This window comes from Anabrus simplex, chromosome 2, assembly GCF_040414725.1.
Source record: "Anabrus simplex isolate iqAnaSimp1 chromosome 2, ASM4041472v1, whole genome shotgun sequence".
NCBI lineage: Eukaryota > Metazoa > Arthropoda > Insecta > Orthoptera > Tettigoniidae > Anabrus > Anabrus simplex.
The window spans coordinates 317,036,942-317,063,332 of NC_090266.1; the positions used below are offsets into that span (position 1 = coordinate 317,036,942).

The 26,391-nt window shown below is 38.5% G+C and overlaps 1 protein-coding gene across 4 annotated transcripts in view; it reads left to right on the forward strand.

Annotated features, from left to right (window-relative positions):
* Positions 1-26,391, forward strand: part of ATPCL (ATP-citrate synthase) — a 498,463-nt gene that overhangs the window by 254,412 nt on the left and 217,660 nt on the right. For all 4 annotated transcript variants that reach the window (XM_067140650.2, XM_067140651.2, XM_067140652.2 and 1 more), the window contains exons 4-5: positions 3,312-3,502; positions 5,383-5,641. In XM_067140650.2, the coding sequence (XP_066996751.2) occupies positions 3,312-3,502; positions 5,383-5,641 (450 nt within the window). The remainder of the gene's footprint in view (positions 1-3,311; positions 3,503-5,382; positions 5,642-26,391) is intronic.

Here is a 26,391-nt window from a genome sequence, read left to right on the forward strand (position 1 = left end):
ACACACCTCTTCATTTACACATAACACATCATACCCCCAACCTCCATGGAAATACATAATAGCTTAATACATTCTTCCTCCTAGGGTTGACATCAGGAAGAGCAGTGGACCATATAACTGGGCCAGGTTCACATGTATGACACAGATCGCACTTATGACCCCAGTAGGGTGTGGTGAAAAGGACCAGAATAAGAAAAGGAAAATCAACCTAAGTCTTTCTTTTCTAGCCTTGTACTAGGGGCTTGTTAATCATCTTCTTATTTCCCAGACATTTCTTTCTTCATGTGACTGTCCTCTCCAGCTTCTTTTACTTCATGGTTTTTCAAAGTTTAACATCTTAAGTCAGTGGTTTCCCCATTTTCTTAACATGTTGCACCATGTACTAACCTCCTGATTCACAAAGTTCTGATTCTTTGAAATTGCAGTATATCCTATATTATAGATTATTATTTAAATTGTAAATTATTATTTAAGTTACAGTGTAATCTCCATAAAATATTGTGGTCCCGGCATAAAACCTATTGATACAATGTTATTTTTCTCGATGCAACGATACTCCCTATAACGAAAAATCTCTCTACTTCGATCCATTTTTCAGTTCCCTCCAACGAACATCCCCTCTGTACTACAATGATTTAAGCACAGAAATTATCAGGACCATATGTAACTGCATAATGAAGAACAAAATTTTCAATTGCATAAGCAAAGGAAGCAACTGATTACTGTATACTGTACGGTAGCTGCTTACCTGAGGGTAGGTTTATTGTGCAACTCTAGGAATTCACCATGTATAGAATTCCAAGAAGGTCTAGAAGGAATGCATATCTTTAGGATTTAAACAGTAATACAGTAGCTGTGGAATAGCTGTTAGAAACTGTAGCGCTCTCATTAATGTACTGTAGTGTATATTGTTTTGACACATTGTCGTATATTCCAGCGATTGTTGTCATTGCCACAGTCATGTTTCACCCCGGAGAGGTAGCGCAGGTGTTTTGAAGTGCTCTTTTCTGTATTGTACGTACATTACTGTATTCTTTACAGCATGGCTTCACGTTCCCGGAAACAAATAAGTCTACAGCAGAAATGAACGATAATTAACGAAATAGATTGGGGAATGAAACAAACAGACGTAGCAAGAAAACACGGCCGTTCGCAATCGACAATGGCTACATTTTGGAAGAAAAGCAAAGATATCGAGGAAACGTTACATCAAATGTGTAAATCTTGGAAGAAAGTGCATAAAAACTGTGACGTGCAGCGACGTTGAGGCTGCAACGATGAAGTGGTTCAATGGGAAAAGAGCCCTCAATATTCCAATTAACGGGCCACTACTGTGTGCCCAAGCTAGAAAGTTTGCTAATAGGTGGGTGTAGACAATTTTAGAACCAGCAATGGTTGGTTTATTAGGTTTAGAAATCGTCATGGTATAACTTTTAAATCAATTCAAGGAGAAGAGAAGTCTTCTGCGACAGGTGACGCTGATCATTGGCGAAGTAATTGAATGAAAGAAATAGCACAGAAATACATAGCAGAAGATACGTATAACGCCGACGAGACTGGGATTTTTTATCAACTTCTCCCTGAGAAAACCTTGTCTTTGAAAGGAGAAAAATGCAGTGGAGGCAAAAAATCCAAGCAACGTTTAACTGCTCTCCTGTGTGTGAACCAGACAGGAATGCACAAGCTGTGGCCATTCGTAATAGGAAGAAGTCATAAGCCTACATGCTTCAAAAATGTTAAAAGTTTGCCAGGTAAGTCATTTTAAAATCACTCTTTGCAAAATTACATGTCAGATTTTCTGATTCTTTTTAAAAATGTGTACTGTACTGTACACTGTGCCTCAATATGAGTTTTCTCATTTCAAATTTTAGTTGACTACAATGCAAACAAGAGGGCGTGGATGACTGCTTCTATGTTCTCAGAGTGGCTTCTGAAACTGGATGCTGAAATGAAGAAGAAAAGGAAAGTTGCACTCATCGTGGATAATTGCGCAGCTCACAAGCAACTACCGGTCCTGCAACATGTAGAGGTCTTCTAGTTCCCAGCAAATTATACCTCGATCTTGCAACCTTTAGATATGGGAATAGTAAAGTGTCTTAAAGGGTACTACAGAACCAACTTGGTCAAGAGGATTATCACAAACTTAGAAAGAAATCTGTCAAATGCACAACAGGTTAATATAAAACAAGCATGTGACATGATAGCTGCAAGCTGGCAACAAGTAAAACTGAAGATCGTGAGGAATTGTTGGAGAAAGGCAGGATTTTCACCTGATGAAGAGGTTTACTGCAACGATTTTGAGCGTGATGTGAGTGTGAAAGTACTGGGTAGTGTTCTTTCTAACTATGGCGAACAGCCTGGTAAGAATGAGAATGTTCAAGCAGCGGAAGAATACCTTTGGGTTGATGACAAAATCCTTGTGTTCTCTGAACTCACGGATGAAACAATTGTGGAGGAAATTCAGGGTATCCAGGCGGTAGATGAAGGAGAAGAAGAAGGAGAGGATGAAGAAGGAGAACGATAAACAAACCATTGCTTACTCTTCCACAAGCTATTGCATCTTGTGAAGCGCTGCAGAATTTTCTGTCGAGTGTTCCATATGTTCCGGAAAATCACTTGGTGAACCTCGACGCGATCAGGTCATTGTGTAAAGAAGACAGACTACCATTTCAGATTTCTTTGAGTGAAGTAGTTTACAATAGTGAAGTGCTGCATAGTGTGAATAACAGGTGCTGCAAGTGTACGAAAATGTAATTACTGCACATTGTCAACATGACTGTACTCTGCTGAACGTAGGTAAGATAGAGTACTTTCATATTTCTTTCTGTATTTCTGTTCTCGCAAATCATATACATTGTATTTGTAGTAATTAAATTAAATGATACCATGTGGTAGGTAATTAATGTAATTCAATTTCTGGGTTTTAATCTGTTCACCAATTGACACGAAGGTGTTATTCCAAATTCTCTTTATAACAATAATTCCTCTGCAACAATATTTTTTTTTGCGTCCGCAAGATATCGTTGTATCGAGATTTCACTGTATATCTTTATTATTCAATAGAAATTAGACTGTTTTTTTTACACAACTTGTTCTTTCATTATTTGTCACTACAGATATGCTTTGAAGATCGTATGTTCCCAAGAATTTAGTAATTTTTCATCTTATCTCATGCAGCAGTATGTTTTAACTCCATACAAACCATATATATTTAATTTTGTTGAAAATTATTGTGACACAACACTTACAAAATTTATAACTTTTCTTTTATCATAGATCTGAAGTATGTGGATATACTTTTCTTGTTTCAGGATGAAGAGGCTTATGTATGCATTTATTCTCATCGTTATGCAGATACAATTATGTTTTATCATGAGGGAGGTGTAGATATAGGCGACGTTGATGCCAAAGGTATAAAACTTGAAGTTCCAGTAGGCCATTCCACAAGTGCTGCTGAAATTGAAGAAAAATTATTAGGGGAAGTTCCAAAGGCTAAGAAGAGGTGAGTTTACTCATCGTCATTCATTTTCCTCGTCCAGCTCTTGCTGGGTTTGAATGTGGCACCTTTCCTTCTTCCTCTATCCAATCACCATTGTTCCTCCTGAGCTGTGCTCCAATCCAGGTTTCTTCTGCTTATACTGCCTTTTGATTGTTTTCAACCACCTTAGTCTGGGTCTCACTCTTACCCTCCCTCCTCCTATGTGGGTCTCCCATCTGTTTCGGCATCCTTTTCTCCTCCATGCCTCTTAACATGTCCAAACCATCTAGTTTTATCCCTCTCCATTCTATCGGAATGCTTCTTCACTCTGATTTCCTTCCTGATGTCCTCGTTTATTACTTCTTCTTAAAAATGTAATTTCACTGGCCTGGAATTCATTCTCCTGTCTTTTTGTCAGTGTCCAGGTCTCTGCTGCTTATGTCAATATTGGGCAGTAGTACTTCTTATACATTACCTCTTTACACTTCATTGGTACTTCCTTCCTCCACACCAGGTTTCGCATACCCTGATAGAATGCATTTCCTTGTTGAATCCTATTACTGATCTCTATGTCCAGCCTTATATACTACATCAGTTCGCTTCTCAAGTACTTGAAGCTCTCCATAATTTCAAGGGTTTGTCCCTTTATTTTTATAATTCCTTTCTCTTCCTTTTCTGCTGTAGTCAACACCATTGTCTTACTTTCTTCCATGCTTAGTTTCATTCCATAATTCTCAATAATCTCACTCAGTATGTCAAGTAGGCCTTGTACTTCCTCACTGCTCCCCACATCACAATATCATCTGCAAACAACATTACCTTCAGCTCCTTGTTCCCACATTTTACCTTTGTCTCCTTTATTATTTTTTCCATACCCATTATAAATAACTTATTGAAATGAAATTATTAATAGGATATAATTTACTGATTTGTAGGTTTGGCTAAGATAGTTCCTTCATTGTTTGTGATAGTGGTTACATCTATTATTCTTCCAAAGAGAAGAAAGCAATATATCGTATGAGCCATGCTTTGAAATTGTATTTATTTCCATGTTTGATACCTTTCATTCAACTTTTTATTGTATGCTCCTCGTTAAGGATTAAATTCTGTTAACAACATATTGTAAGAAAGACTGTTACCCGACAATTATTTAAGGCTCAACCATAGATTGCCCAATAGAGATCCAGTTTATTCCTTCTATACTGACTGGCAATTAATGAATCACTTGAATTTTTAAAAGAAAAATCATGTTAAATTGTGAAGCATTTGTTTTATTGTTTACGTTGATTATTTTCATGAAAAAATTATCTAAGTAACTATGGTTATCAATAGCAGACAGATAACATAACTTAGATAATTTTTTCATGGAAATAATCAATGTAAATAATAAAACTAACATTTCACAATTTAAATTTAACAAGGTTTTTCCTTTGAAAATTCAGTTGATTCATTAATTTTGCCAATCAATGTTTTTGGTAAGAGTGAAACAGAACATCAAAATTGATGCACAGGCAGCCTTACAGGGCATCAAATTAAAATGCCTGCACAAGGTGTAAATTTCCTATCTAGCATTTCTACTTTGGTTCCTTTCTTCATATTGTGCACAGTGAAATGAAAATGTTTCAGTGGAATGCTTTTCATTGTGGCAATGTTCTAAGTATCTCATATTTAATTAAATATTTTTATACATTATCAATTAAAGACTTTGTTGGTGCTATAATTTAATCAGTTATTCATCTCTTTTTCTTTCTCTCTGTCTTTCTCTAAATGCCCCATACTAATTCCCCCCCCCCCCCCCCCCACAAGCTTGCTTGCCCAGTACTATTTTATGAACTTATTTAATAATTCTTTGTGTGAGTTTCATGTAGGATATAATTCTATACATGATGTTCTTTTGCTTCCAGCATGCTAGCAGTATTCATAGATGCTTTATATCGGCTGTACGTGGATTTGTATTTCACCTATTTAGAGATCAATCCTTTGGTAGTGACAAATGACTCAATTTATGTGTTGGACTTGGCTGCCAAGCTAGATGCTACTGCGGATTTTATGTGCCGAACCAAATGGGGTGACATAGAGTACCCACCACCATTTGGCAGAGATGCTTATCCCGAAGAAGCCTATATTGCTGATCTCGACGCCAAGAGTGGAGCATCTCTAAAGGTATTTTGATGCCATAATTAGCGATTTATCAATTATCTCTTTCTTTTATTTCTTCCTCTAAATGCCCCATATTATTTTCTCCCCTTCCCCCCCCCCTCTCTCCCCTAAATTGTCCAGTACTAGTTTGGGGACTCTTTGTAATAATCCAATGAAATAACCTTGAGAATCATAATTTCTCTATTAATTTCATGCTTTACATGTGAGTATTCAAAAGGTTTATATTATTGTTATTTTACTCAATCCTTTTCTTGCTGGGCTGAGTGGCTCAGACAATTGAGGCGCTGGCCTTCTCACCCTAACTTGGCAGTTTAGAATCCTCACTCAGTCCAGTGGTATTTGAAGGTGCTCAAATACGTCAGCCTCATGTTGGTATATTTACTGGCACGTAAAAGAACTCCTGCGGGACTAAGTTCCAGCACCTCGGCATCTCTGAAAACCGTAAAAGTAGTTAGTGGGACATAAGGCAAATAACATTATTATTAAATCCTTTTCTTGGTTGATAGATATGAATTATGGAGTGAAATGCTGTTGTATCTTGTAGAACTGTGAAGAAATTGAAGAATATACAGTATTACCAGTCTTATGAAAGTATATTCCAAGAAGTAACCATGCAAACTCATATATTATTTCCTCAGCCAATGATTAGTAAAAGTAATTGTCAGATTTTTTCAAATTGAAATGAGAGGTATTGAGGAGAACATCTTAATTCTTTATAAGGCAGAACTATTATTTGTAAACTTTGTCCCAGTGATATTTTCAATTAAACTAGTCCAAATGTATATATAAATATTAGACACTTCAAGATATATGCAGAAAATATTAAGAAAATGTTGAAAGATAAGTTGTCTCTGTAGCGACCAGCATCTCTTAATTCAGTTTAACGGGAATTAACTTTCAGATCCTCAACTCCCAAGTACAATATCAATCTTGATCTAAGCATAATCTTGAATTGTAATGGTAATGTCATTGTAAAGGGATGAGAATAGCAACAATTTTTTTAATATATGCTTAACATATACCGTATATTCTTGCATAATTCACGCTCTTGCATAATGTATGCATCCCAATATTTTTGGGCCCAAAGTGGAGAAAAAGATGTGTCACATATTTGACACACCCACTTCTTTGAACATCCATCACGCAGCTCCGGATGCGTTTCGAAATAAAGATGTCAACTACTCAGGTAGCAACCTTCTTATTGCAAAACTGGGCATTCCAAATACTGGGCAACATACTATTATGATCCGGTAGGAAATACCACTGCACTAGTTCAGCAAGAGATACAAATGTTTTTTACAAGTGTTTGGGGTATGGGACGTGCATTTTCTTTGATATCAAAATTGTTTGTTAGTGCACAATGAGCAAGAATTTGAGTAATACTGCATCATATAAACTTGTGGTGATCAGTTACGCCGAAACGTTGGGACATAGGGCAGCGGACCGCAAGTATCAGTGTCCATGCAATGTGCACTACCACAGTAACAGAGAAGTGCATTTCAAGCGACCAACAAGTCTCGCAAACCATTTTGCGGACCAAAAAGCGGCAAGTTTCCGAAAGTAGAGCAGGATGTTCTTCAATATACAGTAGAAGTTTGCTATAGCGAGTACGGCATATAACGAGAACTCCGTTATAGCGACGACTTTTTTCTGTCCCTTCAAAATTCCTATATTAAACTGTGTATCATCCTTCGGTTACAGCGAGAACCCTATCACTGGCGCATCCGTTATTACGAGCGATTAAGCGCACACGATTTTTTCCGTTACCGATATTTATTCACCCCAGCGATGATATTGCATGCGATCGATTACCTTCGGCATCGTTTCCTCGCTATGTGCACTAGCGATTTCTCTCGTCGACATTCGAAGGCGATGTCGGAGTCGATTAGTAATATCCGTCGACAGCTGTTCCATAAAGAAAATTTGAAATGAAAGAGAACATATTTTCGTAATAAATGCGCAAATAACGTGTCCGATAACGGTTGTTAACTCGTTAAAAATGAAGGCTGACTAAACGACCGTTTAATTTTGAGGCTAAATACTGCAATTAAGTAAAAATGGGATACACCTCGCGATATGGCAGAGTGCTTAATTGATTTCATAGGTTAGTTTTTATTTTGTCACGTCTGGTTAAATTACGGAAAGGCTATTATGAAAATGTATAACGAGAAAGGTATAATTTCTCTACCGGCGCTTGAAGTGTGTTTTCATCATACGTATAGTATGGTAAAGTGAGGATACGTGACGCTGTTTGAATAAGAAAACTTAAACGTTTGCAACAAAATGCGATCGATCATCTTCGGTACGGTATAGTTTTCTCACTTTGTGAATTTGCGAGCTCTCTCGTTGACATTCAAAGGCGATGGAGTTGATTAGTAATACCCATCGACTGCTGTTCTCTAAAGAAAATTCGAAATGAAAGAGTATAACATGTTTTCGTAATAAATGCGTAAATAACGTGGCCGATAGCAGTGCTTAACTCGTAAAAATAAAGACTGAATAAACGATATCTTAATTTTAATGTTATATACGAAAATTACGTGAGAATGTCATACACCTCAAGATATGGCAGAGTACATCACTGATTTCAGAGGATATTTCATATCTTCTCGCGTCTAGTTACAGCTATTTACATGTAAATTTTTCGCGAGGAAGTTATTTCTCTACATGCGTTTCAAATATGTTTTCATTATAGGCTACATGTACGGTTAGGTTAGGTGACGCTGTTTGAAGAAGAAAGCTGAGGTGTTTGCCACAGAAATCTCTGGAGTGATACCGTATTTCTCCAAATCCAAGACTTTTTTTCCCTCTGAATCTCATGCGAAAACTCGAGGGTTGTTGCATTTGCGGCCTAACAGTAAGTTAATGGATACCACTGGCAACTACCGCAGTAACCACGCTGCTTCTTTTCACACGCGCACAGAACTCATTGACAATAAACGACCGCCTCTTTACTACACATCGCTACCGGTTGTACAGTGCACAGTGCCTGTGTGTATCTCAAATCTGCAGAATGGCATCAAAACATGCGACCCTTCGAATTCTTAGAAAAACCATGTCTACTCAGTGGCAGAGTCATAACGCGTCTATTGTACTTGACGCTTAGTAAAATTAAGGTTTATAGAAAGCAGGAATATTTTCGTGATGGATAGTCGTATTGTTCTAGTCGATATTATGATGCCCATTTTAAGTTAATGTTTATTAAACACTCGGAAATGTAGAAAAATTGTGCAGCCGCAGGAAAATACGGCATAGGCCTAACTAAAGCCAATATTTGGAGTTAGCGTGAAGACAAAGAGGTAAAGAAATGCATACCGGTACTGTACAAAAATGCATTCAGTGGTCCGCAACAAGGACGCTTTAATGAAAGTCGATGATGAAATTGTGAGGTATGTGCACGAAAAACGCAAGGGCGGTTGGCCATACCGTGGCGCAATAAACTTGTTCGTTGACTTTCAACGTTCGCGATTAGGCGTATAGATCGCTAGCCGTTGAATGTGGCTGCACCTGACAAGCGAGACGTGCGTGTAGCGGTAGCCGGTTATATCTGATGCTGCGTAAAAGTAACAGTTTTATAGACAGCAAGAATAATTTCCCGATGGATCGTTGTATTGTAGAGACGCATGGAATAGGTATTGCCGGAAAATTTTCAACGAGTTCTCTTCGATATTATGATGCCAATGTTAAGTTAATGGTCCTTTAACCCGCGGAAATAAAGAATAATTGTGCAGGCACAAAAAAAAGAAATACGGCGTGACGCAAGTCAATGTTCGGCGTCTAAAAATAGTCTAAAAATGCGTAGGCCCGCATGATTTTACAAACTTCTTTTTGAGCCTGATTTAAATTTTTTGAAGGAAAAAGTGGGGTTCATCTTGGATTCGGAGAAATACAGAACTATATTTTTTTCAGAATGAAATTAAACATACACTTTCACGTAGTATCGGATTACGACAAATAACAAACAAGTAAGCCGTAGTGTGGATATCATCTGCGGAAACGCAAGTTTTGAATAAACGGATTGCCGTTTCATACCAATTTTAAAGTGCATGAAGGGTTTTCCGACTTTTATACAAAAATCGGATATAACGACATTCCGTTATAGCGAGTAAAATTTTCGCTGTTGTGAATTCTCGCTATAACGGACTTCTACTGTATAATTTTGTAATGCAAAGTTGGATATACCATTTCTTACGAAATGCTGTATTTTAAAGGACGAGATATAGCTCCTGCACATAGAATCAGTGTTTCAGGTTTGAAGGTTAGTTGAGGCTGGATGATTGATTTCATGAGGAGAAATGATCTTTCTCTCCGACGAACAACATTATGCCAAAAATGGTGAATGATTTCAACCAAAAAGTAATTGATTTTCATCGCTTTGTCATTGAGAAGCATAAAGTGAAGGAATATTTGTGTGTGAAGGAAAAGGTACCATGGTAAAGTGTTATCCAGGAATTAGGTTAAGGCAGATGTTGAAGAAAGTAAAAGAGAAGGAGGAGGGAAAGGAGAAGGTGGTAGTGTTGAGATTTCTAGATCCTAATAGGTAGGTAGGAGATAGTGATCTGCGCTCAGATGGCCTTCACTTAAACCACAGTGATACATATAAGTTAGGAAATTAGTTTAGAAGGGTTATAGGACGGTACATTCAGGGACACGGGGTGGCCTAGGGAGCAGTGATACGGGGACAGGGAACTGGAAATCAAGTAGGGATGACATAAAAATGTTAGTGCTCAACTGTAGAAGTATTGTAAAGAAAGGAATAGAATTAAGTAATTTAATAGATATATACTCACCAGATATTGTAATAGGAGTTGAATCATGGTTGAGAAATGATGTAATGGATGCAGAAATTTTCTCATGGAACTGGAGTGTGTATGGTAGAGATAGGATAGGAATGGTAGGATGGGGAGTTTTCATTCTGGTGAAAGAATAATTTGTAAGCTACAAAAAGTTACAGATGACAAACATGATATTCTAGGTGTAAGGCTCATCCCTAAAGATAATAGGCAACTTGAGTGGAGTGTACATACCGGGAAAGAGTAGCGCAGATGCTGATTCAGAATTATTTGATAAGATAATCAGCTGTGTGAGAAACGATAAGGAAATTAACGTAATTGTAGAGGGTGATCTCAATGTACCACATGTCAATTGGGAAGGTAATGCGAATAACAGGAAGCATGACCAGCAAATGGTAGTAATTGGGAGATAGTGGGTTTGAGCCCCACTGTTGGCAGCCCTGAAGATGGTTTTCCATGGTTTCACATTTTCACACCATTCAAATGCTGGGGCTGTACCTTAATTAAGGCCACAGCCACTTCCTTCCCATTCCTAGGCCTTTCCTATCCATTCGTCACCATAAGACCTATCTGTGTCGGTGAGATGTAAAGCAAAAAAAAAAAAAATTAAAAAGAGGCAAATGAGTTAATATGGGAAGGACAACTGATTCAGAAATTGATGGAACCAACTAGAGGGAAGAATATTCTGAATGTGGTGCTGGTAAAATCGGACGAACTCTGTAGAGAAACCGAAGTAATAGATGGTATTAGTGATCACGAAGCTGTTTTTGTGGTCGTTAAAAATAAATGTGAAAGAAAGGAATGTATAAAAATTAGGACTATTAGGCAGTACCATATGGCTGATAAAACAGGCATGAGGGAGTTTTTGAAAAGTAACTGTGATCAGTGGAAAACGGTAAATAAAAACGTAAACAGACCCTGGGATGGGTTTAAAGCAATTGTTGAGGATGTGAAAATAGGTTTGTATCTTTAAAGGTGGTAAGGAATGGTAAAGATCCAATATATTATAACAGAGAAGTAAAGGAGGAGGTGCAGTTTGGAAAGAAATAGTGTTAGAAATGGCTGTGGAAGTAAGGAGAAATTGAAGGTACTTACTAGGGAATTGAATCTAGCAAAGAAGTCAGCTAAGGATAACATGATGGCAAACATAATTGGCGGTCATACAAATTTCAGTGAGAAATGGAAGAGCATAGGTACTTTAAGGCAGAAACAGGTTCCAAGAAGGATATTCCACAAATAATTAATGAATAAGGGGAGTGTGTATGTGAGGATCTTCAAAAGGCAGAAGTATTCAGTCAGCAGTATGTAAAGATTGTGAGTTACAAGGATAATGTCCAGATAGAGAAGGTGACTAATGCTAAAGAAGTATTACAATTTACCTATGACTACAATGACATTTACAGTTACAGTAGATACAAATTTTGAAAACTATAAAAGCAGCTGGAATTGATAAGGTTTTTAGGGATATACTAAAGACAATGGGTTGGGATATAGTACCATATCTGAAGTTCTTATTTGATTATTTGTTTGCATGAAGGAGCTATACCAAATGAATGGAAAGTATTATAGTAGCCCCTGTGTATAAAGGAAAGGGTGATAAACATAAAGCTGAAAATTACAGGCCAGTCAGTTTGACATGCATTGCATGTAAGCTTTGGGAAAGTACCGTATTTACGCGAATAATCCCCGCACCCTAACTTTAGAAAGGCTGATTTTGAAAAAAAATGCCAACATTGACTCAAATAAAACTCGCACCCCAATTTCGTGCCTGTTTAAAAAAAAATTTTGTTTTTGTTTTTTGCTAGTTGCTTTACGTCGCACTGACACAGATAGGTCTTATGGCGACAATGGGACAGGGGAGGGCTAGGAGTGGAAAGGAAGCGGCCGTGACCTTAATTAAGGTACAGCCCCAGCATTTGCCTGGTGTGAAAATGGGCAACCACGGAAAACCATTTTCAGGGCTGCCGACAGTGGGGTTCGAACCTACTATCTCCCGAATACTGGATACTGGCCGCACTTAAGCGACTGCAGCTATCGAGCTCGGTTAAAAAAAAAATATGCGGGTATTATTCGCGTAAATATGGTGTTCTTTCTGGTTGTTATAGACATGTTTGCGAAATTAATAACTGGTTTGATAGAAGGCAGTTTGGGTTGAGGAAAGGTTATTCCACTGACGCTCAACTTGTAGGATTCCAGCAAGATATAGCAGATATCCTGGATTCAGGAGGTCAGTTGGACTGTATTACGATTGACCTATCTAAGGCATTTGATAGGGTAGATCATGGGAGACTACTGGCAAAAATGAGTGCAGTTGGACTTGACAAAAGAGTGACTGAATGGGTGGCTATGTTTCTAGAAAATAGAACTCAGAGAATTGGAGTAGGTGAAGCTTTATCTGTCCCTGCAATAATTAAGAGGGGAATTCCTCAAGGCAGTATTGTTGAATCTTTATGTTTTCTTATATATATCAATGATATGTGTAAAGAAGTGGAATCAGAGATAAGGATTTTTGCAGATGATATTATTCTGTACAGAGTTATAAATAAGTTACAAGATTGTGAGCAACTGCAAAATGACCATGATAATATTGTGAGATGGACAGTAGGCAATGCCATGACGATAAACAGGGTTAAAAGTCAGGTTGTGAGTTTCAGAAATAGGAAAAGTCCTCTCAGTTTTAATTACTGTGTTGATGGGTTAAAAGTTCCCTTTGGGGATCATTGTAAGTACCTAGGTGTTAATATAATGTAACTTTTTGATGACAATAATAAATAAAATCATGAATAAAAATATATAAATAAAATTACTCAAAAACTTCATAGAATACTTTAAATGAATTAATAAAATATTTAATCGAAATGTCCGTGGTATGGGCGCCAGAGTTCACCAGAATGGATCCCTCGAATTTTGATAGAGCATGATAAACTTTATATCCCAGGGCGTGTACATAATGCTGTGTACTGGTACATCTGCTGCAGGCCTTACCTAACCACCTGAAAACGACTAAATAGGTAGGAACTGCACCTAGGTTCATCAATAACACTGATTCCAAAATAGCTAACTATATTCTTAACAAAATCCGTGCATGAGCACCTCATCAACATACAACATTATATATATTACACACATAAAATATTGCTGGAAGACTCCATATTTACAACAACAGTAATGAAAACCGTGGGAAAACGAAAGCGAGAACTAAGCTACCATTTGTAGATACCGGTAGTCTGATGAACAATGTACATATATGTAGATAAATACCCTTCACTGACTCTGTATCAATACCACTTGCCGATTCTCATCATCGTCAGATATCACATCACACAGATACTGTACCTTGTAATACTGTGTTCACAGACTTTTAACACTTGTTTCAAAGATATATACATTTAAGTAACACATGCTTATCGATCCTGAACATAAATTATGGAAAGTCTGAGATAGCTTTCACCAACATATAATGCCAGGCCGCCACAAGTACTACAACACTTAATGCATACGCCCTCCACAATTTGTTGATCAGCCACTTTCCACGAACATAACCAGACTACGCTCCACGAACGTTTGAAGTCCAGTCCATTGCAGCCGTGTCACTCGAGTACCGTGTATCAGCACCACTTCCTTCCCGTACAGTGTGTCAGTTGTCATTCCTTCATACAGTGTTACTGCGCTTGTAGTTGTAGTCGTTCTCTTCCGCTGTGATGTCGGAGTATATAAAGACTTCGGCATTCCCCTTCCTCTCAGATGATACGTCTGGATTGGTCCTTGCCTGCCAATCATGAGTGATCTCCAGTCAAGACCAAGCTCTGAACTCATACTTGGTCTCAAGACAATAACAAACGCTCGGGTATATCACATGAGTCATACAAATTTCCCTAGTACCACAACAAGCTCATCTCGTCAGACTGGGATATATACATGACTAATAGAACTTACCAAAGACAACAACAAATACATCTCATAAGACACTGGGGTAGCCACATGACTCATCCAAATTACCAGAGTTATTAAAGCAATGTTTTCCCACTCGTGCACAACAAATTACTCATACCTACATATGTAGATATCTTCCAGCTTACAAATATAAATGGCAAAATATACAAATGAAATACTGATAATAATAATAATAATAATAATAATAATAATAATAATAATAATAATAATAATAATAAATCGAATACTGACAATAATATCTCTAACTTCTACATATAATTCGGGGGTGTGATATATGTACTATCACAATAAGGAAAGATCGTCATTGGGGTAATCACATAAATATGATTGTAAATAAAGGGTACAGATCCCTGCACATGATTATGAGGGTATTTTGGGGGTTGTAGTAAGGATGTAAAGGAGAGGGCACATAAGTTTCTGGTAAGACCCCAACTAGAATATGGTTCCAGTGTATGGGACCCTCATCAGGATTACTTGATTCAAGAACTGGAAAAAATCCAAAGAAAAGCAGCTCGATTTGTTCTGGGTGATTTCCGACGAAAGAGTAGCGTTACAAAAATGTTACAAAGTTTGGGCTGGGAAGATTTGGGAGAAAGGAGATGAGCTGCTTGACTAAGTGGTATGTTACAACCATCACTCTCATACTGCTTTTGTAAACTAAGTAAGTGGTATGTTCCGAGCTGTCAGTGGAGAGATGGCGTGGAATGACATCATTAGACGAATAAGTTTGCGTGATGTCTTTAAAAGTAGGAAAGATCACAATATGAAGATAAATTTAGAATTCAAGAGGACGTATTGGGGCAAATATTAGTTTAAATAACTGGAGTTAGTGATTGGAATAACTTACCAAGGGAGATGTTCAATAAATTTCCAATTTCTTTGCAATCGTTTAAGAAAAGGCTAGGAAAGCAACAGATAGGGAATCTCCACCTGGTTGACTGCCCTAAATGCAGATCAGTAGTGATTGAAAATTCTCCCAAATAGGAACCGCAGGTCAGACTCCAATCAATTCCTATAGGCCACAGACTTGAACAATCGTAATGAAAGGGACATTGAGTGTTATCGTTCTGAACGTGTACACTACCGAAAGCGAAAAACAATGCTGTACTGCAATGCTAGCTGTAACAGGTGATGGCAGAAAGCTTGGACCTTTCGTTGTTCTAAGATGAAGAACAATGCCTGAATAAAATTTCTGCGAGGGATACCCGTTCGTATCCAAGAAAAAGGGTGGATGGACATGTCACTCATACAAGATTGGATACAAACGGTTTGGAGAAATTTAGCAGGGTCCCTCCTTCGATGCCCAGCCGTTCTCGTGTTGGACAGTTTTTTTTTTTTTTTTGCTGGTATATCATTATGTACTTACATGACTTGTACGTTTATGAGTTCATATTTATTTCATTTCAGGTCGTATTGGCAGTGCGTAATGGGAAGAATATTTTCCAGTGTCGGTACTTCAAACCCACGTATCCACCTTACCTGATGGTTCCTTTTAGACTTTTCAGAAAAAATCTCGCTCCGGAATTTTACACCAAATGGCGATAACTGAAAATGACTCAAACCAGTTGTGTGTATATTATATTTGATGTACATTTTAAATGTAAATGAATTGTAAGTATTTTTAAATATCTGATTTCTATGAATAATTTACGCATCCAAAATTTTTGCCTGTATTTTTCATCAAAAAAGTGTGTTAATTACATGAGAAAATACGGTATTTAAGAAAGTAGTGAGGAAAAGAAGAAACACTGGGAATGATTGACATGAGAGTTGGAAGAGGATGTGTATAGCAATAGAAGGATGCTATATAGATTTGTTAGGAGGAGGAGCAAAGAGGGAGTCTATACAAAGCAGGGGAAAGGGAATAAAGGAGAGAAAGTAATGTGACAAGAAGAGATAGGGAAAAGATGGAACTCCTGAGTGTGAGAAGTGTAGACGAAATGGTGGAGGTAGAGTATGAGGAAACAGAATCCAAGAGTAAAATCACAATGGAAGAGGAGGGAACTGCTGTCAAATGAAAGTGGCAAAAGCTGCAGGATTGGATGAATTGTGAATGGAAATAATGATAAAAGCAGCAGGACCTATTGATGTGGAATGGCTGTATAGGCTATTTAGATGCATTCAGAAAGAAAAACCGGTGCCGAATGACTGGAATAAAGGAATAATAATCCTATATTTAAGAAGGGAGACAAGAAGATGTGTGATAATTATTGAGGAGTTACACTCATATCTCAGGTAGCAAAAATATTAGAAAGGCTACTTATGAGAAGAAAGATGGAAGGTCTGTTACAAGAAGAGCAATATGGCTTTCAAAATGGAAGATCAACACTAGATTCCCATCTTCAGTATGAGGCAGTTAATGGAAAAAACTTTGGGAATACTGAAGAGATATAGTTATGACATTCCTTGATTTAGAAAAGCCTTGAGATAGTGTACCCAGAGCAGTGGTATTGAAAGTAATACAAGAGAAAAAGATTTGGAAGATAAATGCTGGAATATCTACATGCAGTGTGCAAAAACTGTTGCAGCACTGTCCAGACATGTGGGGAGGACAGAGTGGTTTTGGAACGAAACTGGACTACAACAAAGAAGTGAGTTGTCACTGCTGTTATTCATAATGGTTATATATGAAATTGTGAAGGAGACAAAGGTAAAATATGGGGACAAGGAGCTGAACGTAATGGTGTTTGCAGATTATATTGTGGTGTGGGTGGCAGTAAGTACAAGGGCAACTCTGCATGTTGAATAAGGAGGGGAGGGAATTTATTATGAAATAAAATTATAGGGACAAATTCTTGAAATTGTGGAGAGCTTCAAGCTCCTGGGAAGTGAACTCATGCAGGATGCATGGCTGGACATGTAGATCAATTAAAGTATTCGACAGGAAAGCACATTCTATCGGGGTGTGAGAAACCAGATGTGGAGGAAGGAAGTACTGACCAGTGAATCTAAGTTTTAAGAAGTATTATAGAAAAGACAAGAAAGTATAGAGTAAGATATGAGGACATCAGGAAGGAAATCAGAGTGGAAAAGATTTACGACAGAATGGAGAGGGATAAACTCGGATGGTTTGGACATGTTAAGAGGATCTCAAAGCTGTACCAGTTCAACTGTTGTCTCTCGATCAGGCGACAATTCTATGTAGCAGTTGATACAGGCAAATGGCCTATATTCTCACATCCAAGTTTGAGTACAAAATTATGTATGAAGCTTGAGTTTGGGCGCTCGAATATCCTTAAAATTTATTTACAATTTATTTACATTTAAAAGAATACATCAAATATACACACACATTTGGTCTAACTCATTTGCGGTTATCGTCATTTGGCGTAAAATTACGGTGTGCGTTTCTTTCTGAAAGTCAGATATGGTACATAAGGTAAGTTGGAGACACAGGTTTCAAGTACCAACACTGGAATGTTCTCTTCCCGTTACACGCTGACGATATGACCTGATGTGAAATAAATATGAACTAATAAAAGTTCAATTCATGTAAGTACATAATAATGACATACTGGCAAAAAATAGGGAAGTCTTACCTTATATAGGGTACCGTCTTTGAGTTCGCTGCCAGCACTGGAGGAAGAAATGCTGCTACTGTTATCACTGCTTACATCTCTCCATAAGAAATCATCTTCACTCCCATCTAACGAATTCGAGAGTCCTGTTTTCTTGAAGCACTTTTCAATCACCTTCGAAGAAATCATGTCCCAAGCGCGCAATATACACTTACAAAGTAGTTCCAAAGTGGTTTCCGAATCTGGCCTCTTGGGGTAAGTTCATGCACAGTTTCCGTCATCCAGCACTGATAAAGTTTTCGCACATTGTCCTTGAATGGTTTGTTTATTGAAACGTCCCAAGGTTGAAGTACCAACGTCAGTCCACCAGGAATTGGTTTTCATGTTTTCCAGTAACTTCTTAGTGTCTTCCATCTGGTGACCACGAAAACTATCCATTACGAGAAGGGCCGGGCATCGAAGGAGGGACCCTGCTCGATTTCCCCAAACCGTTCGTATCCAATCTTGTACGAGTGACGTGTCCATCCACCCTTCTTCCTGGATACGAACGTGGATCCCTCGCAGAAATTTTACTTTTGGCATGGTTTTTCGCTTTAGAACAACATAAGGTGCAAGCTTTCTGCCAGCAGCTGTTCCAGCGAGCATTACAGCGCGTCGTTGTTCTTCATGATTCGTAGTGCGTGCAATAACACTCGATGTTCCTTTTGTATCGATTGTTCGACTTTGTGGCATGTGGAAACTTATTGGCGTTTGATCTGCGTTTCCTATTTGGGAGAGCAAGTATTCCTTAACTTTACGCTTCTCAATCACAAAGCGGTGAAAATCAATTACTTTTTGGTTGAAATCATTCGGTATACTTTGGCATACTGTTGTTCTTCATCGAAGAAAGAGCCCATTTCTGTTCATAAAATTAATCACCCAGCCTCGGCTAACCTTAAAATCTGAGGCACTGATTCCATGTGCAGCAGCTATTTCTCTTCCTTTAAAATACAGCATTTTGTGAGAAACGGCACATCCTTCGTTGCGTAACGAAATCGCATATTTAAGTAGATCCTTCTCTACTTGCGGAAACATGCCACTAGCTGATCACTGGGTGTTCATTCGATGCCGTATTACTCGAATACTTGCTCATTGTAGATTAATAAACAGTTTTGAGATCACAGAAAACATATGTACCGCATCCGAAACAACACTCGTAAAATATGTTTGTTCCAGACTGGAATAGAGTGTCACTAGCCACTTCTGCACTGATTCACTCACTGAACTAGTGCAGTGGTATTTCCTACCGGCAGATAACAGCACGTTGCCCAGTATTTGGAATGCCTGGTTTCGCGATAGGAAGGCTGCTACTCGAGTAGTTGACATCTTTATTTCGAAACACATCTGGAACTGTGTGATGGGTGCTCGAAAAAGTGGGTGCATCAAATACGGGAACATTTCTTTTTCTCCACTTTGGATCCAGAAATATTGGGATGCGTAAATTATGCAATGGCGTTAATTATTCGAGGAAATACGGTATATTTTGTTAATGAAACTAAGTACAGTATACCGTTAATGTCTCAAATTCACTTGTAATGGAGTATCATTAATATTTATACTCTGAAATTCATCATTATCAAGGTTTGCTTTCTTTGTTCATAACACTTTATGGCATACTTTACTCTCTTCCTATTATTATTCCTGTATGAATCATGTAAGAATCTCAAAGTCAGTGATTAATTATCTGTATACACAAAACCTCATGGTATCTTGAAGAAGATTACGACTACTACATTGTATTAAATTGAGGATGCCAATAAAAACGAAACAATCCAAGTGAAACCATCAAAATCTATCATTTCAAGTTTGCACCATCTCATCCTACACAAAATATGAAATTACACAAGAAAACAAGCAATATGCAACCTTCTACTAATTTAATGGGGAAAATTAATTTATAAGCAACTCAAAACATGTGCAATAATATTTAGATGATGGTATTCAGTGGGTCTCGTACGACATTTCATGGAAGTGTTCTAATTTGGACAAATACATATATATATCACTAAGGTTCGTGAATAAAATTATTCAAACTAACCTGTTGCATCTTTCAGTGTTTTAATTCCAGCTTGATGACCCTCATTAGCAACATTCTGCCGTATGTTAGCAATTGAGGTTCCAAGGAGAAAAAAACCACTTATTATGTTCGTATTGCTGTGATAAGTTCAAATTTGCCTTGAATTGGGAAAGCTACTTCACAATAAATATAACGTATTGATGATGATCAAGCAAGTTGACCGTGCGGTTAGGGTTGTAGAGCAGTGAGCTTACATTCGGGAGATAGTGGGTTTGAACCCCACTGTTGGCAGTTCTTAAGATGGTTTTCCATGGTTTCCCATTTTCATACCAGGCAAATGTTGGGGCTGTACCTTAACTCTTTCCGGTCTAATTGCGAGCATAGCTCGCAGCAGCCGAAATTACGTTCAGGCTGCGCTGCGGGCATAGCCCGTAGTAAGATTTGACAATTCACTAAAAATCGAGAATGAGCTATGCACGCATTCTGGTGGTTACATCATGTTTCTTCATGTATTAGTTACGAGAGTATTTAAGCAGATGGCAGTATTATATGTCTAAGTCGGAGAATTTACGATATTTTCGATCAACATGCATCCGTAGATGTTGTCACTCAGTGCGCTCTAAGACATGGCTTCTCGCGGCAAACGTGCTTGACGAAAGTGATACTTTCGATATTTTATGATATGTCACAAGTTTATGCACAAATGAACATATTATTGACATATGAATTCAAAACAACTTCTTACATTTCATTATGATTGGAGTTTGCATTACGTCCTAGTGCATGTTCCCGCGTATTTCAAATTTGCGTGGATACGTAAGATTGTCTACATATTAGTAAAGTTTTCTGTTTAGAAGAGTGATTTTCTCTTTCTTAGAAGTCTTTTGTGGTAAATGGAATAATATTTTTACATTTCAGTAACTTTTGACAAAATTTAGCAATTAAAATTTCATAAGAGCTCCCATTTTCATTGTTGTAATTATTACTATTATTATTGAAAAATTATAAATTTTATATCGTATTCATTATTGTTGTTGTTTTGTAATTGCAATGTACACTTTATATTAGCAAAATAGGGCAAATATAACAATATTTCACTTGCTTAGTTATCTGTCAGACCTTTTTTCCATTTGCTAAAACATGGTATAATATATAAACAATCCCAAAATCTCAAGTGATAGTTGACATAATACAAACAGCGTTTTTCAAAACTAGATGCTTAAACAAGCACAAAGAAAAATGAATCGTGCAAATATCTCCTACAGGTACAGAGATATAATGTTTTAAATTTTCTTTGAAGGCCTTTCTCATGGTCAGAATTGTGGGTTCTAATACATACATACATGCATTATCATTATAGGTTGTTATGCCTTTCAGTGTTCAGTCTGCAAGCCTCTGGGAATTTACTAAACACTGCCACAATCCTCTATTTGCAACTAGTGCTGTGGCATTGTTTACTTCTATACCCTTTATCTTTTAAATCATTACAAACTGAGTCTAACCGTCGTCGTCTTGGTTTCCCTCTACTCCTCTTATCCACCATAACAGAGTCCATTATACTCCTAAGTAACCTATCCTCCTCCATTCGTCTCACATGACCCCACCACCGAAGCTGGCTTATACGTACAGCTTCATCCATCGAGTTCATTCCTAACTTAGCCTTTATCTCCTTGTTCTGAGTACCCTGTTTGTACCAGCAATCATTCTCGCTACTTTCATGTCTGTTACTTCTAACTTATGAATAACATATCCTGAGTACACCCAGCTTTCGCTCCTGTAAAGCAAGGTTGGTCTGAAAACAGATCAATGTCAAGATAATTTCGCCTGGGAGCTGACTTCCTTCTCACAGAACACTGTTGATCGCAACTGCGAGTTCACTGAATTAGCTTTACTACACCTTGATTCAATCTCACTTACTATACTACCATCCTGGGACAACACACAACCTAAATACTTAAAATTATCTACCTGTTCTAGCTTTGTATCACCAATCTGACATTCAGTTCTGTTGAATTTCTTACCTACTGACATCAATTTAGTCTTCGAGAGGCTAATTTTCCTACCATACTCATTGCACCTATTTTCAAGTTCCAAGATATTAGACTGCAGGCTTTCAGCAAAATCTACCATTAAGGCTAAGTCATCAGTATAGGCCAGACTGCTTACTACATTTCCACCTAACAGAATCCGTCTCAGCAGATGATCCAAATAAACTACGAACAGCAGAGGTGAAAGATTACAGTCTTGTCTAACCCTTGTAAGTACCCTGAACCAAGAACTCATTTCACCATCAATTCTCACTGCAGCCCAATTGTCAACATAAATGCCTTTGATTGACTTTAATAGTCTCACCTTTATTCCATAGTTCCCCAGTATGGCGAACATCTTTCTCCTCGGTACCCTGTCATATGCTTTCTCTAGATCTACAAAACATAAACACAACCGTCTATTCCCCTCGTTACATTTTCCAATTGCCTGGCACACACTGAACATTTGATCCTGACAGCCCCTCTGTGGTCTGAAACCTCACTGGTTTTCATCCAACTTCCTCTCAACCATTGATCGCACCCTCCTTTCCAAGGTGCCAGTGATACTTTGCCTGGTATACTGATCAGTGAGATACCTTGATAGTTGTTACAATCATTCCTGTTCCCTTGGTTATAGATAGGTGCAATTACTGCTTTTGTCCAGTCTGAAGGTACCTTACTAACACTCCATGGTAATCTTATTACTCTATGAAGCCATTTCATCCCTGCCATCCCACTATACTTCACCATTTCTAGTCTAATTCCATCTATTCCTGCTGCTTTATGAAAATGGAGTTTATTTACCATCCTTTCCACTTCCTCAAGCCTAATTTCACCAACATAATTTTCTTCCTCTCCATGAGCTCGGTTGTTCGCGACACCACCAGGAAGATTTTCTTTTACGTTGAGAAGAATTTCAAAATATTCCCTCCACCTCTCCAGTGATTCCCTGGGATCTATTATGAGTTCACCTGAATTACCCAAAACACTGTTCATTTCCTTTTTTCCTCCCTTCCTAAGATTCTTTATTACTGTTGAGAAAGGTTTCTCTGCTGCTTGACCTAGCCTTTCCAGGTTATTACCAAAATCTTCTCACGACTTCTTTTTGGATTCAATAACTTTGTTCCTTTCATTTATGTACAATTCCCTGTCTGCATCGGTCCCTGTTTGGAGCCATTTCTGATAAGCCTTTTTTTTTTCTTTTTTTTTTTTTCTTTCTTACATTTACAAGCTGCTCTTGCTTCATCATTCCACCAAGATGTTCGCTTTTTCCCATCTTTTACACAGTCGTTCCTAGGCATTCCCTTGCTGTTTCTACTACAGCATCCCTGTATGCCACCCATTCTCTTTCTATATCCTGAACCTCCTTACTGTTCACTGTTCGAAACTTCTCACTAATCATATCCATGTACTTCTAATTTCCTCATCCTGGAGATGTTCTACCCTTATTTGTTTGCAGACAGATTTCACTCTCTCTATCCTAGGCCTAGAGATACCTAGTTCACTAAAGATCAGATAGTGGTCTGTATTATCGAAAGATCCCCGAAAAAACCCGTACATTCCTAACAGACTTCCTGAATTTGAAGTCGGTTAAGATATAGTCTATGATGGATCTGGTACCCCTAGCCTCCCATGTGTAGCAGCGAATAGCCTTATGCTTGAAGAATGTATTTGTAACTGCTAAACCCATACTAGCAGAGAAATCCAGCAAACGCTTCCCATTCCCGTTAGCTTCCATATCTTCCCCAAATTTACCAATCACCCTTTCATATCCTTCAGTTGCATTTCCAAGTTTGCATTGAAATCGCCGATTAGCACTATCCTGTCCTTGCTGTTGACCCTGACCACGAAGTCGCTCAATACTTCATAAAACTTGTCAACTTCATCCTCATCTACACCCTTACATGGTGATTACACTGAGACAATTCTCGTCCTAATTCCTCCAACTGCCGAATCTACCCTCATCATTTGCTCATTTATGTGCCTAACAGAAACTATGTTGCGTGCAGTAGTATTCCTAATAAACAGTCCTACTCCATACTCTGCCCTTCCCTTTTTAACACCCGTCAAGTACACTTTGTTGTATGTTGGGTATTCAGCCCGAAGGCTGGTTGGATCCTCAACAGGTCCACCATTAGCTGTCATAGATGGCCTAGGTATCACTGAAGAGGCGTAGTAGGGAAATGAGCAGTGAAGTAGTTTCCTGTTGCTTTCCTCACTGAGCCAGAAGTTGCCATTGCATATCAGTCTGCCAAGCCCACTGAAATGCGTGCACCAACCGACACTATGAGCGACATTTTCACACCATTCATAGTAGGGACTGGCTGCATAAGGAATGGCATTACTAGTATCACTCATACCTCAGCTACTTTCATATTGTCAAAGCCAAGGATAAGACTGAGACAGGTCAATGAAAGTAACAGATTTATTCTAGCCCATATCAGAAGACATAGTGCACTGTAAACACTACATCTTGCCAGCAAAGGCAAAAGTACACTTTATAATCTCCTATCTCTTCCTCGTTATCTCCTCTTACCTGAATATCACTTACTCCTAGTACATCCAGATGCATCCTCTTTGCTGACTCTGCCATTAATATTGATAGCTCCCCATCAAATTCCATTTTGTTCGCAAAGTTGTTTCCAAGGATTCCCTCGTCTGTCAAATGAGAGTGGGACTCCGTTACTCCCATAGGTCCGAGGCTTGCTTAAAATGTTCTGAGCTCGGTAAATTCATGAAGCAGGATGCTACCCTACTTACACATAGTCCAAGTGAGGATCTCTCCTCTAACAGGTTAGGGACCACAGGTGGATTGTATAGTCCTAGCCGTCTGAGCACAAGGAGGGCCATGACTCAGAATATGTCCGAGATGCCCACTCCCATTCCATAGCAACTGGTATCCTGACTCTCAGGACCACTTTAAAAAAAAAATGCTATTTGTTCGGAGCTGCATTTAATTGGAATTGCGGAAGTGTAGAGTGTTGAATGTGAGGAAAGGAACGCTAAGTACGACACAAACACTCGGTCCCCAAGCCAGGGATATTAATCATTTACAATAAAAAACACCTGACTCGTCTGGGAATCGAACCTGGGGCCGCCGGGTGACAGGTGGACGCGTTGCCCCCTACACTGTGGGGCTGGACTCAGGACCACTTACTAGGCCACTCAGCCATTGCCCATGGTTCTCGAACTAGGACGTGACCACAGTAACCCACTCCATGGACAAGGCTAATACCTGCTTGATTTTAATGCTTTAGAACAGTGTTTCTTAAACTCGTTAAGATGAAAAAGAAATCCACAGCCTGTTTCCAGTCATTTGACAGGGTCAGGAATGGAATGAATGAAGCCCCCACCTAGCGGCGAGGATAGGAATTGTCCCGGCTGATGAAGCCTTTCGCACTCCTCTGGGGCAATTATTAATGAATGATAGATGAAATGAAATGATATTAGAGAGTGTTGCCGGAATGAAATATGACAGGGAAAACTGGAGTACCCGGAGAAAAACCTGTCCCACCTCAGATTTGTCCAGCGCGAAACTCACATGGAGTGACCGGGATTTGAACCACGGAACCCAGCGGTGAGAGGCCGGTGCGCTGCCGCCTGAGCCACAGAGGCTCTAAACTCATTAAAATACACTCACAAATTGTCCACCAGAAGCAAGTATTTGTTCAGTTTGTCTCCTGACTGTTAACTCGACAGTATCAATCATGACACAAGCATTATCTCAAATTTTCAATGTTAGGAGTATGCATATATGTACGATATGATATGAAATCATTGTTAATTAACATGGAGATTACCAAGCAAGTTTGCTGCATGGTTTGGGCTGTATAGTTGTTAGCTTCCATTTGAAAGATAGCAGCCGGGACAATTCCTATCCTCGCCGCTAGGTGGGGGCTTCATTCATTCCATTCCTGACCCTGTCAAATGACTTAAAACAGGCTGTGGATTTCCTGCTGTTGGCATCTCTGAAGATGATTTTGCATCGTTGTCCATTTTCACACCAGGCAGAAACTGGGGCTGTACCTTAATGTCACGGTCACTTTCTTTCCATTCCTAGCTTGTCCTCCCCCATCATTGCTGTAAGACCTATCTGAGTCAAATAGATACTTGTTTTCTTTTTGACAAGGATGAGCTAATCTTCTTTCAGACTTGTGTTCTTGGAAACATTCCTAGGCTGAGTCAGGTCCATGTGGATAGTATGAGACCAGGTGGCAGGCGAAGTGCATACGCATATTTCAATAATAATTTATTGCAGCCAGTGTTGTTTATGAAGCACCACTGGAATGAAGTATTACAATTTTAATGTATAAATCGCAGACAGGCCTACGTATAACTGGTGAGGAAATCTGGTTGCATATCTTGGTGAATGCTTTGGAGGAAAAATAAAAATACAGTGACAAAT